The 12,505-nt window shown below is 32.5% G+C and overlaps 1 protein-coding gene across 1 annotated transcript; it reads right to left on the reverse strand.

Moving 5' to 3' along the window:
- Positions 1–1,558: 1,558 nt before the first annotated feature.
- LOC109208648 (homeobox protein HD1) lies at positions 1,559–7,680 on the reverse strand. The gene is made up of 5 exons (XM_019371778.1): positions 6,763–7,680; positions 6,234–6,354; positions 3,502–3,692; positions 2,163–2,294; positions 1,559–2,055 (listed from the first exon to the last, which is right to left on the reverse strand). Exons 1-5 carry the CDS (start codon positions 7,078–7,080, stop codon positions 1,915–1,917), a joined length of 903 nt encoding a protein of 300 aa, XP_019227323.1. The 5' UTR covers positions 7,081–7,680; the 3' UTR covers positions 1,559–1,914.
- Positions 7,681–12,505: the final 4,825 nt, after the last annotated feature.

The raw sequence follows: 12,505 nt of genomic DNA on the forward strand, positions 1-12,505 counted from the left end.
AGAGAGAGATGGGTCGTATTCGCAAAACCCAATTGTATATCCGGGCTCGGGATGAATGGGTATTGGGTTTTGGTCGAATTCTCGAGTTTTGACCAAGCGGGCCCGGGGTCGGTTTTTGACTTTTTGGGGATATTGTGGAAAACTTGTCATTATGCATTGGAAATGATTTATTTAGCGATAATTGATGAGTATTAAGTTTAATTTATGATTAGATTACGAAGCGGTATTGGAAGTGAAACGTAAGGAAAATGCGGTAAACTGAGGCTTGAGTTCGGCTGTGGAATCAGGTAAGTGTTGTGGCTAACCTTAGCTTGAGGGATTAGGTTTGTTGCCATTATTGCTACGTGTTTAGTTTTGTTGAGTAGCGACGTATAGGTGAGTGACGAATCATATACGTTGTTTGTCGGGTCATTAGCATGTGAGTGGGTCTTATACTTGTGATTGTTGTGTTTCTTTATACGTAATTGCTCATGCTTAAAACGGTTATTTCCATGTTAACAAGTCCTGTTATGTTTTCCTGATATTGGATATTGGTTGAGTATTGACTGTCAAGTGAGATTTATATTGTGAGTTAAATGTTTAAAACTAATAGGATTATATAAGACTAATATCTAGATTCTCTGGTTTATATTCCTTTTATTATGCTTATTATTAATAAGGTTAACTTTTTGTAAACCGTACATTGTATTCATCGTTTTTATAATAATATAGAAATAGATTATAAATATAGATGTTTACATAAAATTTGGAGGATTTATAATATCAAGGCATAATAGATTTTTTCAGGTAAATTTTTAATAAAATATTGTCAAGTGATATCGTGATAACTAGAGCATAATAAAATGATTTTTGTTTAACAAAATAAAGAAAAAGTGACTTTTCAGGTAATGAAACAAAGGTTTGAATGACTTTTACGTAATAAGAAAAAGAAAAAATGACTTTTGCGTAATCGAACCAAAAGCTGAATGACGCATTCCATGAATTTACTCCAAAATAACGTGTCCATTTATATAATCAAAAAAAATTTCAATTTGTTTTCCCAAATTACCCTTATGTATGTATCCCTAGAAAGTTATTACTCGTGCACCATTTGAGAAGAGAAGTAAGTGCTACTATAACTATGGTGCAACATTTAATGAAGGGTAGTTTAGTCACACTAACTATTTTTGTCTAGAATTTAGTATTTTTTTTAATGGGTGTGCCCAAAACAAATTGGTCACTTATTGTGGACCGGAGGGAGTGTTGTAGATACTTAGAGAAATAATGAGGTGTCCGCAATTTGGCGAGACACCACTAGTATAAAAAATTAATAAGAATAAAGTAAAAATTAAAGGAGTGAAAGAGCACAACCGTCAATTCCCTACTTCCTGTGCTGTTGAAGTTGATTGATTAAAATCTACAACTTTACCTTCGTAGACAAATAGGCGCACAAGTTATCCCGCATTCATACAGGATGGGGAGAAGGGTCGCACCCAAGAGCTGCGATGTAGACAGCTAACCTAATATAAGCATAAACAAGTAGTAATAAACAAGTAAAGAAACACAAAATGCATGTTCTGCAGATAATAAAACTCTTCCAATTTCATGTCTGTCAATAAAGTGATACTCAAAAAACTAAATATCAGTTTCAAATACTCTTTTACCTGTTTGTATGATACTTTTCTACTTAGAAAACATAAATCACTAAACCATTACAATTACAAGAAACAGTGTCATTCCAGAGCTCAAAAGATGTTAGTTGTATTTAGAAAACAGAATTACTCCTACCATATTCCATATATGTATACCATTCTGAGTACCATATATTACAATCCAGCCTAATCTACTGACTTTTCTAAGATTTTCTGATATTCATATGATCACCATCAACCTATATATGTTCTTGATTTCAAGGGTTGTTTTCAAATTTTCTCTTTATCTCTTGCGCTTGGATTTTAGAGATGTCACAGACTGTGAGTTGCTATGCCAATTGCGCTTTCTTTGGTTGATGAACCAATTATTTATTTGCTTCAGTTGTAAACCTGTTTCCTCAACAAGTTTTGCCTTATCATCTTCCTGCATATCGGAAATCTTGATTATAAACACTGATGATAAAATTTAAAGGGACATGTAAAGGTTTTTAGATAGAAAAAATGATAGTATAAATTAGGTGACAGACTCACAGTTGGATAAGGCCATTTTGAGTGTTGCTGCCACCAATTCTTTAAAACAGTAGTGGTGTCACCTGGTAGCTTTCCTGCCCTTCTCTTTCTCAGTATCTCTTCCCTCACATCTTCAATTCTTGATCTGAATCCCTGCAAGAACCAGTTGGTAGCTAGGGTGTCAAATGAGCGGGTTGAGTTAATTATGGGCCGTTCAAAATCTATATTACTCAGAATCTTTAAAAATATTGTGGTTGTGTGTCGAATCCTTCAAATTTAGTGCATTTTTGGAGGATCCGTCCGAGCAACATAGGCCAAAATGGGCCGAGTGATTGATCCGCCAAAAGTTATTTGGGTTGGGATCGACCGGATCAAGATGAGCTAAAATTTGAGTTACAGCCCAACCTGCCCAACTCTTACCAAGCTTTAATAATGTGTGTTATTTTCTTATAATTGTTTAATTACCAAATTAGAATATTTACTTTTGTTATGGTCATATATAAAATATCAAACAAAAAAGAATTATTTTTAAGATATTTTAGCAAAGTTACCCACCGATCAATTTGGACTAAAAATTTATGCCAACTTTAAATGGGCTGAGTTCAACAAATGGGAGAGTCAATAACCAGCCCAACCTTGGACGGATTGGAGGGGTTGAATGGGTTTGAGCTCGAATTGTCACCTATTAGTAGCTATGATATCAAAAAGCTACAAATTAAGACTTGTGAGCTACTAGGGCTTCCTATATATTTCACCAAAGCTCAAAAGTATACATGTCAACTGGGCAAAGTCAGTCCACAACTGGCTGGGCCCATTCGATAAGTGGGGCTGCAACTAGCCCAACCCATAGAGGAGTTACTAGACCAGCCCTCTTCTTCTTCAATAGCATCAAATAAGCCCTTCTAGCCCAATGAAACTAGAGGGAAATATCATAAATACTCAATTGACTTGCTCATGTCTATGTTTTTACAAAGATCTAACATTACACTGGTAGTGTAACCAATTTAGATTATCAATCTGTATTACTCCTAACATGTTTTAAAGGAGAGTCTTGGTGTAACTGGTAAAGTTGCTTCGATGTGATTAGGAGGTCACGGGTTCGAGCCGTGGAAACAGCCTATTGCAGAAATGTAGGGTAACCCTTGTGGTCCGTCCTTTCCTTGGACCCCGCGCATAGCAAGAACTTAATGCACCGGGCTACCCTTTATGTTTTAACAGATAATCTATGTGATTTTTCATGTTACTAATCTCACTTATTATGGACGGTTATCTGTAATATGACTTGACAATGTAAAAATTATTTTACACTATCATAAAAGTTAAACTCTTTTAAGGAAATGATAGATTTTGAGGAGGTCACCTGTTTGAGCTCAATCTTTAATTCCTGTCTAACTCTCTCCATAAGAGACCTTTCAGATTCAGTTGGAAGACCAAATCCCATACCCATTAAATCATGTGCATCGCCTCCTGATTGATCTAATGAAAAATCCATCTGTAGCTCATCCTCATCATCTGACATTGTTGCACCTGATCCTTCTCCAAGTGTTGCTCCTGAGTTAGAAAAAAATGAGAGAATACATTTCAGAAAATTGAAATAAATGGATGCAGTTTTCTGACTTCTTGAACTTGGTTAAAGCACATTCTTAAACAAGTAAAAATACTTGGTAGTTATTAGTCTCATTGATTTATTGCCTTTTACATGCACAAAAGCTTATCTTTTTTAAGTGGAATAATTAAAATTTATCTTCAACTATTGGTAAACATGACCTTAATATAAGTAAAATATCTATACACATATACAGAGAGACAATCATACGTGTATAGTTCCTCCTTTCATATCCTTATGAAGGGACAACATGGGATAAGATATAGTGATATCTACATTTATTTTTGTCACACCAATACATCATATCTTGGTCTAGATTTGACAGTTACTTCATTTGCTGACAAGGAAAAAACTTACTAATATCTGATGTGTATATCAAATAACTTAAACATATATTTATTGATGTAAACATCAGACATGAGTATATTTTTTCAGCCTATGAAACGATCATAAGTATTCATATGAACGTTACTTGACATATGCAAAGTTGTTTTACATTTTTTGAGTAGGTACTTTATTATTTTACTACATTAGGAAAAAATAATGATGTTGAGCATTCTTCTATGTGTGTTCTTGCCATATATTCGCAGGGATATGTCATCTGTCACGCCAATACTTCTGCCACATGAAACCGACAGTTGTAGCACAGTTTAGATTTATTCACCTAATTCTAGCTACATGTATATTATATATATGGAACAGTCCCCATAATAGGGAAAATGTTACAGTTAAAGATATAGAATTTGTAGAAACTACTGATATTATATTTGTATGTTTCATATTTGTATACTATATAAGATCTGCACCATTTTCTCAACAAATATGGGACGTAACACCCCCCACCCCCCACACACACACACCCAAGATATGAGCATGGATAATATTACATGGGGATCCAATATTGATAAACACAACAATAAGGGCTCTAAGAGTATGGCTCTGATATCAAGTAAAAAAAATAGACCTTGCATTTGACACAATCCCAGAAGCTAACTCACCAAGAGATGATTGGCATATTACAACACATTGCCTCAGTTAATATAAGACTTAACGATTCTCTTTAGAACAGACGAAAAAAATATCATATAAAATGAAACATAAAAAGTATCTAACAACTCATGTTGGGAAACTAGTATTTTATCAAATAACTTAGCTAGCGTTTGACCATAGATTCCCAAATTTATTTTGAAAAATCTGATTCGGGTGAAGTTTGGTTTGAAGATGAAAATGTGTTTGGATATCAATTTTCAAAACATATTTCCCAAATTTATTTTGGAAAAACATGAAACATGACTTATACCCACAAGTTCTAAAAAGTATCACAAATACCCAACAGTACCATTATCAATAACATTCATTATATTATCGCAAACCATAGTAGTAAACATAAATAAACTTCGTACAAAATTGTTATTTTTATAATGAACTACATGATACACTATCAGATGACCGAAAAGACGAAATAACATTGTTACAAAATAATAAATGGTGGGCTCTTTTATAAAATACATATTATATACACAATCTCTAAACATGATTGGAGAAGCTGCAGGAGGAAAAAAGAATTGAGATCCCATATCTTCTTTTTGTTAGATGAATCCGATGCAGTGAATCACAAGTCACAAATTAACAAAGCTAGAAAAGTGTTCTAGAAACCAAATATTTTAATGCAACCTCTCATCAATCATCAGTTGTTGGTAGTGTTGTTGGTTTGTTAGCTTATTCTAATTTGTTCCTTCCAAATCACCAACCAACTAAACTCTCCACCTACAAAATATATATATATATATATATATATATATATATATATATATATATATAACCTAGTTCCTTTCTTGGTCCCACTACCACCCAACTCTCTAGATTGTATGGTTGCACAAACAAGAACCCCAAATTGCTTTTATTATCCTAAAGCATCAAACCAGAATAATAAATTCACTTAAATTGATTACCATGCACTTCAACACACAAGGTTCACATATTTCCCTTGATTGTACTTTGGTTAAACAAGACTCCTCATGTACACAAGTACTCATGCTTTGCTGAGATGCAACATGCATAAAGATGTAAGGATTAACTTAATTATATATATATATATATATATATAAAGAATTTAACCTATTATGACACACAAGGACGAAGTTAGGATTTGAAGTTTATGGCGTCACCAAACCTGCCACCGAACTCATTGTTTTTAGTTACTGGGCTCACAATTAAATATTGATATATATTTAATGAATCTTTTAATATAAAATAGGGTCTAAGCAAAAGCTAATGGATTCGTCCGAATCCGTAAACAACACACTACCTCCACCCATGATGACATGTTGTTCATGTTATTTTTCAGGAAACTTCTTATAATATATTCATAGTTAGCTGTAATTATCTATCTAGATGATCTAGTAACGTAAAATTTCTCTTACATACATATACTATAGAAGTTAAGCTAAAAGATTTTGGTTAATAGTTAAAAACACTTTACATACCTGTAAGAAGTTGCAAATTCTGCTCAATTTCACGGCAGGCCATGACAGCTTCAACAGCATGAACTCTGACATGTTGCTGAAGCTGTTCTTTAAAGGAACATAAAACTAACAAATACTGTGCCTGTTCAAAAAACAACACACCAATAACACAGTCAAGAAAGATAGCCATCAGTAAAGGGAAAAAAAGCTTAAATCTTTGACAAAAGTTGAAGAAACTAAGTTCTTGGCAAAGGATATTGCAGCAACAACAACAACAACAACAACAAACACAGTGTAATCCCATATAGTGGGGTCTGAGGAGGGTAGTGTGTACGCAGACCTTACTCCTATCTCGTGGAGATAGAGAGGTTATTTCCATAAAACCCTCGGCTCAGCGACAAAGGATATTACAACAACAACCCAGTGTAAGAGTAGGTTGTACGCAGTCTTACTCCTACCCTGAAAGGACAGAGAGACTGTTTCCGATAGACCATCGGCTAAAGAAAGGATTGGCGACAAAGGATATTGAAGAGGGGAAATTGAAACATACCAAGAAGTTATCAAGTTCTTGTCTTTCATGAGGAGAAAGAGAGTGAGAATGATGTTGAGAAGCATAAGAGCGCAAGAGATGATGAGACTGAGAAAACTGAGCTTCAATAAGTGGTAACTGATCAATAGGTGTAGCTACACGAAGACAAGCTACATGTGCTGAAAGTAACTGTTCATATAAAGGATGTGTAGCAATTTCACCCTTTAACTGTCTCTGATTATCCTCAGAAATCACCATTGAAACATCACCTAAAGGTCCTAAACTACCAATTCCTCCTCCACTACTTGACCCCATTAATCCAACTCCTTGTTCTTGCATTTCTAAAATAACCAAAGATCCACTTTTTCACAACATATAAACAAAAGGGGTTGTGTAAAAAAGCAAAAAAGGGCTAAAAAAGAAAGAAATATTGGGGTTTTCAGGACCACTACTGAAGAGAATCTTGATGTACTTGATATAATAGACAGTGATAATATGATATGATGATGTATACTTTTGGACTGTTTGGTTTCAGAGAAATATGATGAAAGAAAATATGAGCAAAATCATAAAGCAGACAGTTTTCTTACTATTGGTTGAAGAGATAGAGAGAGAGAGGAGAAAAAGATGGCATATATATTGGGATCTGAAGCAACAAAACTTTCTGCACCTATTCTGAAGAGCTACAGATTTTAACACAAACACAGAAAGAAAAAGAAAATAAAAAAAGAATTTGTTTGCTTTTTGGTTTTCTTGGAAAAAGTGTAGTAATTGATACAGAGAAAAGGAAGAAGAAGCATCAGAGTGGAATCATTACTATGAAAGGGAAGCAAGAAGAGAAAGATGATGGTAATGAGATTATAGATAAAGCTGTTTACTGCAGCTGTGGCCTGACATTTTGAGGAGTTTTTTTTGTTTTTTTATGTATACTTTTTTATTAAGTTTGTTTGGTTGATTAAGAGGGCTAATATTTAAAATAGAGTAAATTGACACTAATCTTGCTTAAGATAAGGTTATTGGTAGGATTAGGTGATAGAATATATCAGAAGTATTGGGTATTCTTTAAGCATGATATTTAAATTGAACCTAACTTTAGAAGCTTATTTAATTCTTTTGGTGTGGGCATTCTTGCTCTAACTTCCTACTCTTTACAAATTACAAGTATTTCATTTTTATGTTTGACTTTTGTATAATCTTCTTTAATAAATTTAGAGTCCGTTTGGTCATTAAAAAAATTACTTTTTTTTTCGAAAAATATTTACTTTTTTTTAAAGTAATGTTTAGCCATGAAAAATTTTAAATTTCGTTTGAAGTTCAATTTTGGAATTTTTTGAAAATTTAAAGACTCCAAAGCTGTTTTTCAAAATTTTCATTTCAAATCACTCACGAAAATTCAAAAAACAGCTCCAAATTGTATTTATGTCTAAACACAAATTTAATTTTCAAATAAAATTTTCCCTTAATTTTTTTATTTTTATTTTTTTCCTGAATTTCACAATTCTTATGTCCAAACGCTCACTTAATGTCAAGGAAATTTTGCTTGCACACTACAATTAAATAATTAATTAATCCCTCATCTAATGCATCAATATACCTTTTTTTTTTTTGGTGTATGGTAAAATCAGCAATGCACTTAAAAATCTTGTACCCTTAACCTCTATAATTAATTTTATTGTTCACTTTATCTCAAAAAAACGTCTAGCTATTAAATTATTCAAATTCTCTCTAAAAATCACTTTAAGCAATTGAAAGAACATCAAGTTAATCACATATTGTTCTCTTTTTCTACTTGAAAGGAATGAATTGCGAAAGGTAATTTATATCATGATTAACTTATTTTTAAGTCTTTTAATATTTGAAATCAAGCAAAAAGAATTAGCTAGCCTTTGTAAATGGGAAGTCAAAAAAATGTATTTTTAATATTCAAACATATATTAATTATGAAGAAGGAAAATGCAAAAAGGAGTTGAAATGTCACATTTCTTTGGCTGTTGTTTGATTTTCAGGTTTAGTCTATTTTCTACGCTATTAAGAATTTGTGTACCAACAGGTCCATCACAAAGGAAAAACAAAACAACATGTGTTAACTGTTTGTTAGGCAACACATGACCCCCTACCTACTAATTACTATGTCACGTACACACGTATATATATCACATATGTTTCACAATATAAAATAAATAATTTTTTAGTCGCTTCTAAGAATAATTGCGGATCAATTTTTATTTTTTTTGTATATATACATATTTTTTTAATATAATATACATATTTTTATACACCTTTTACCTAGCAAATATAATTAATCGGCAATTTTGTATTTTGCCCTATTTTATACTCCCATTCCTCGAATCATCACGTTTCTTGTCTAAATTCATCGATACTATGAAAGAAATTTTATTGTTTTAAAATTTCAGAAAAAAAAATTAGAAAACAAATATTTAAGTCGATCCCTAGCCTTGTCGCTATATTTATTGTGAATTAAATATGAACATGAGGAAAAAAAAAACTTTTGTAATATTTACTAATAAGGTTCTTTAGGGGTAGAGCTTGAAGTATTCACTCCACCCTCCAACTCCAAGAGGTTGAGATTCCTAAAATATAAGGTATTGATTAACAACAACAACAAATTCAATGGAATCGGGTAAGTGTGGTCTGAAAAGCAGAGGCGAAGTCAGGATTTGAAGCTTATAGGTTCGGAGTTCTAATCTTTTTAAGTTACTGGGTTCTAAATTAATAATTTGTATATTCAATAGATTTTTAAGACAAATACATGAATTGGACCAAAGCGACTAGGTTCGGCCGAACCGTACTTGATGGGTACGGCCCTGCTGAAAAGGGTAATATGTACGTAAATATTACTCCTACCTTAAGCAGGTAAAGAGGATGTTTCCGATGGACGTCCGGCTCAACATAGTTACAGCAACAAAGCAAAAGAAATAAAGTATTGAAGAAGACATAGAAAAAGCAGTACAATAGCAAAATAGTAACAAAAGCAAGGTATTGATTAGATAAATAATATTTGATATTTCACTATTGATTTAGGAGTGAAGCAACAATATGAAAGCAGAAAGTAAACTAAAACTTTTTTTTCTGCTTCTTTTCTTTTTTCCTAATAATTAATTGTGTTAGTTTGGTTTATGTGGTGAAGTAGCGGAGCAAGCAAGGAAGAATAGTTTTTGTCAAGACAATGTTTGGTAGTAAGAAGATGTCTCCCTAAACTTAATCATATAATTGGAAATATCAATAGTTAATAATATACTAGAACCAAACAAGCTTTCTAGACGTTGGTTTGTTTATCACAAAAACCCGACATCATTCAATAATTTGCCATGCAAGCTTCAATTGTTTAAAATTCAAAATAGAAAAAAAAAAAAAAAAAAAACAGCCCGGTTAAAGCGTTCCGCGTTTATGTAGGATTCGAGGAAGAGCCGCATCCCAAGTAGTGTGATGTAGACAAGCTATCCTAATGCAAGCATAATTAGTGACTGCCAGGGGCGGAGGTAGAGTTTGGTCGCCGGGTTCATTTGAACCCAGTACTTTCGACACAAAACATGAATTAATGTGTAAGAATTCATTAAAATTGCAACAAATAGTAAGTCAGAACCCATAACTTTAAAATTACAATAGGTTCAATGCTAAAAACCTTAAAAATTGAACCAATAAAATTTAAATTTTGGATCCGCTTCCGGTAACTGCTTTCACGGCTCGAACTTGTAGCTTATAGTCACACGGAACGTTTATCCAAGGCTGAAGGTTCCCTATCAAAATTTAAATTGGATAATACCAATAAACAAAAATTCTACAAATAGAAACATTAAACTTTTGAATGCAATAAAAATAATTTTCAATTTCTAATTATTTTCAAATTTGGATGCTCCTATATAACACTTGAATCTTTTTTTTTTTTTGTAACTCTCCGGAACAATGAGAACTTCCCATTTTTATATAAGGGAACTTAGCAAAAATATTAAGCATTATTTGACTTTAGAAAGAGAAACTTACATTAGCAAACACTTTAAACCAATCAAATTTTGTATAATTAGGATGTGTTTGGTATGAAGAAAGCATTTTTTGGAAAATATTTTTCAATTTTTCCATGTTTGGTTGGCTTACATATTTTGAAAAATATTTTCCTCATCAACTCATTTTCCTCCAATTGGAGGAAAATATTTTCCCTATGAAAATGAGGAAAATATTTTTCAAAACTCCTTTTCAACCTTCTTCACTCTATTCCCCATGCCCACCAACCCACCCCAACCCCCAACCACACTTCACTCACCCCAACCTCGCCCACCATCCACCCTAAATAGAACTATTATTAAGAGTATTTTATTGGAATTTTTACCTCCTATAGCAAAGGTTGATACCTTATTTATTTTAATTAAATACCTTTTTAAAAAATTATATTCTATAGATACCTTTTGATTTTTATGGCCAAATATCTATTTATGGTTATCTCCTACTCTTAAGCCATAAAATACTCTTTGTATTATTTTTCTCTCACATTCTTTCAGATTTTTCTCCACCCTCTCTCTCTCAACACGCCAGTATCTCTCCCTCAACCGCCATGGAAATGCATATCAAAACTTCAATCATTGACACTGTACTCTTCCTTCTTCATCCAAAAACCATATCAAAACACTGAAATTTTTGAATAATTTATCTAAACTGAAGACGATGCCGAGAAAAGGAATGCGAACTCTTAATTGGTTTTCTCCTAAACATTCAACAACTGATAGTACTTCTCCATCTACTTCTCAATTTTCTTCCCCTTCGCGTTTCGGATTTTCACCTTCTCGGTCGAGTTTTTCAGAAGCGGTGATCGATCGAACTCTGGAAATGGCGAGGAGACCCGTTTTAGCCGCTTTGCTACAGGTTGCTTGAATATATCCATTAGGGTTTTAGGATTTTTCATTGTAATTCAATGTATCTCGTTGTATTCCATGTATTTTATTGTATTCACTGTCTTTTTTTTCATTGTATTTCAATGTATCCCGCTGTATTACATGTATTTCATTATATTCACTGTCTCGCTATATGCCATGAATGTATTCATATATATTTTTTTAATTAATATAATTTATGTATTCAGATGTATTATATAATTTTTCTGAAGATTGCTATATTTTTGGGTATTTTTCTATTGGGAATCTTTTTTATAATTGAAAATACAAAATTTGTGTGTTATAATTGAGTTTGTTGAGTTATATTAGGAGTCTATTATGTTAATTGATTCACTTTCCGTTTTAAAAACAGTGTAATCCCCTATTTCACGCCGTGAATACAGTCGAATACAGTTGAATACAATAATATGTCCAGCTGTAATCCCATGTTTCACTCCATGAATACAGTCGAATACAGTCGAATACAACAAGTGATTAGCTAGACTTCCCTGATTCACGCCTATTTTTGCTACTGTATTCATGAATACAATAGCTTAAATACATCAAATACATCTTATAACCACAGAAAAGGTATCTATAATCCGTAATATAGCAAATGGTATCTATAGATGGCTAATTACTACCAAAAGATAGTGCTTTATGAAAATTTCTCTTTTTTATTTCCATGTTGTAGATAGAGTACTTTTTTTTATTTCAACAAAATGAATATATTCTTTTCATGATGTAGTAAAAGTATTTTTATTCATTTCAACAAAACAAGTACACTTTTTTACATGATGTAGAAAAAGAAGCACATTAGTTCCTTTGGGTTTGTGGGAATTTTGAAAAGAGTAATTAAATTCTTGAAGAAAATAGAGTCC

This window comes from Nicotiana attenuata, unplaced genomic scaffold (genome assembly GCF_001879085.1).
Source record: "Nicotiana attenuata strain UT unplaced genomic scaffold, NIATTr2, whole genome shotgun sequence".
Classification (NCBI taxonomy): Eukaryota; Viridiplantae; Streptophyta; class Magnoliopsida; order Solanales; family Solanaceae; genus Nicotiana; species Nicotiana attenuata.

What these genes read in the sequence shown, in the direction of transcription:
- LOC109208648 (XM_019371778.1), bottom strand. Translation starts at nt 7,080, where the DNA reads ATGCAAGAACAAGGAGTTGGATTAATGGGGTCAAGTAGTGGAGGAGGA. An exon ending in AAGAACTTGATAACTTCTTG is followed by an intron (nt 6,355 to 6,762) that starts GTATGTTTCAAT and finishes TTTTTTGAACAG; the next exon opens with GCACAGTATTTGTTAGTTTT. An exon ending in TAAAGATTGAGCTCAAACAG is followed by an intron (nt 2,295 to 3,501) that starts GTGACCTCCTCA and finishes TGGTTCTTGCAG; the next exon opens with GGATTCAGATCAAGAATTGA.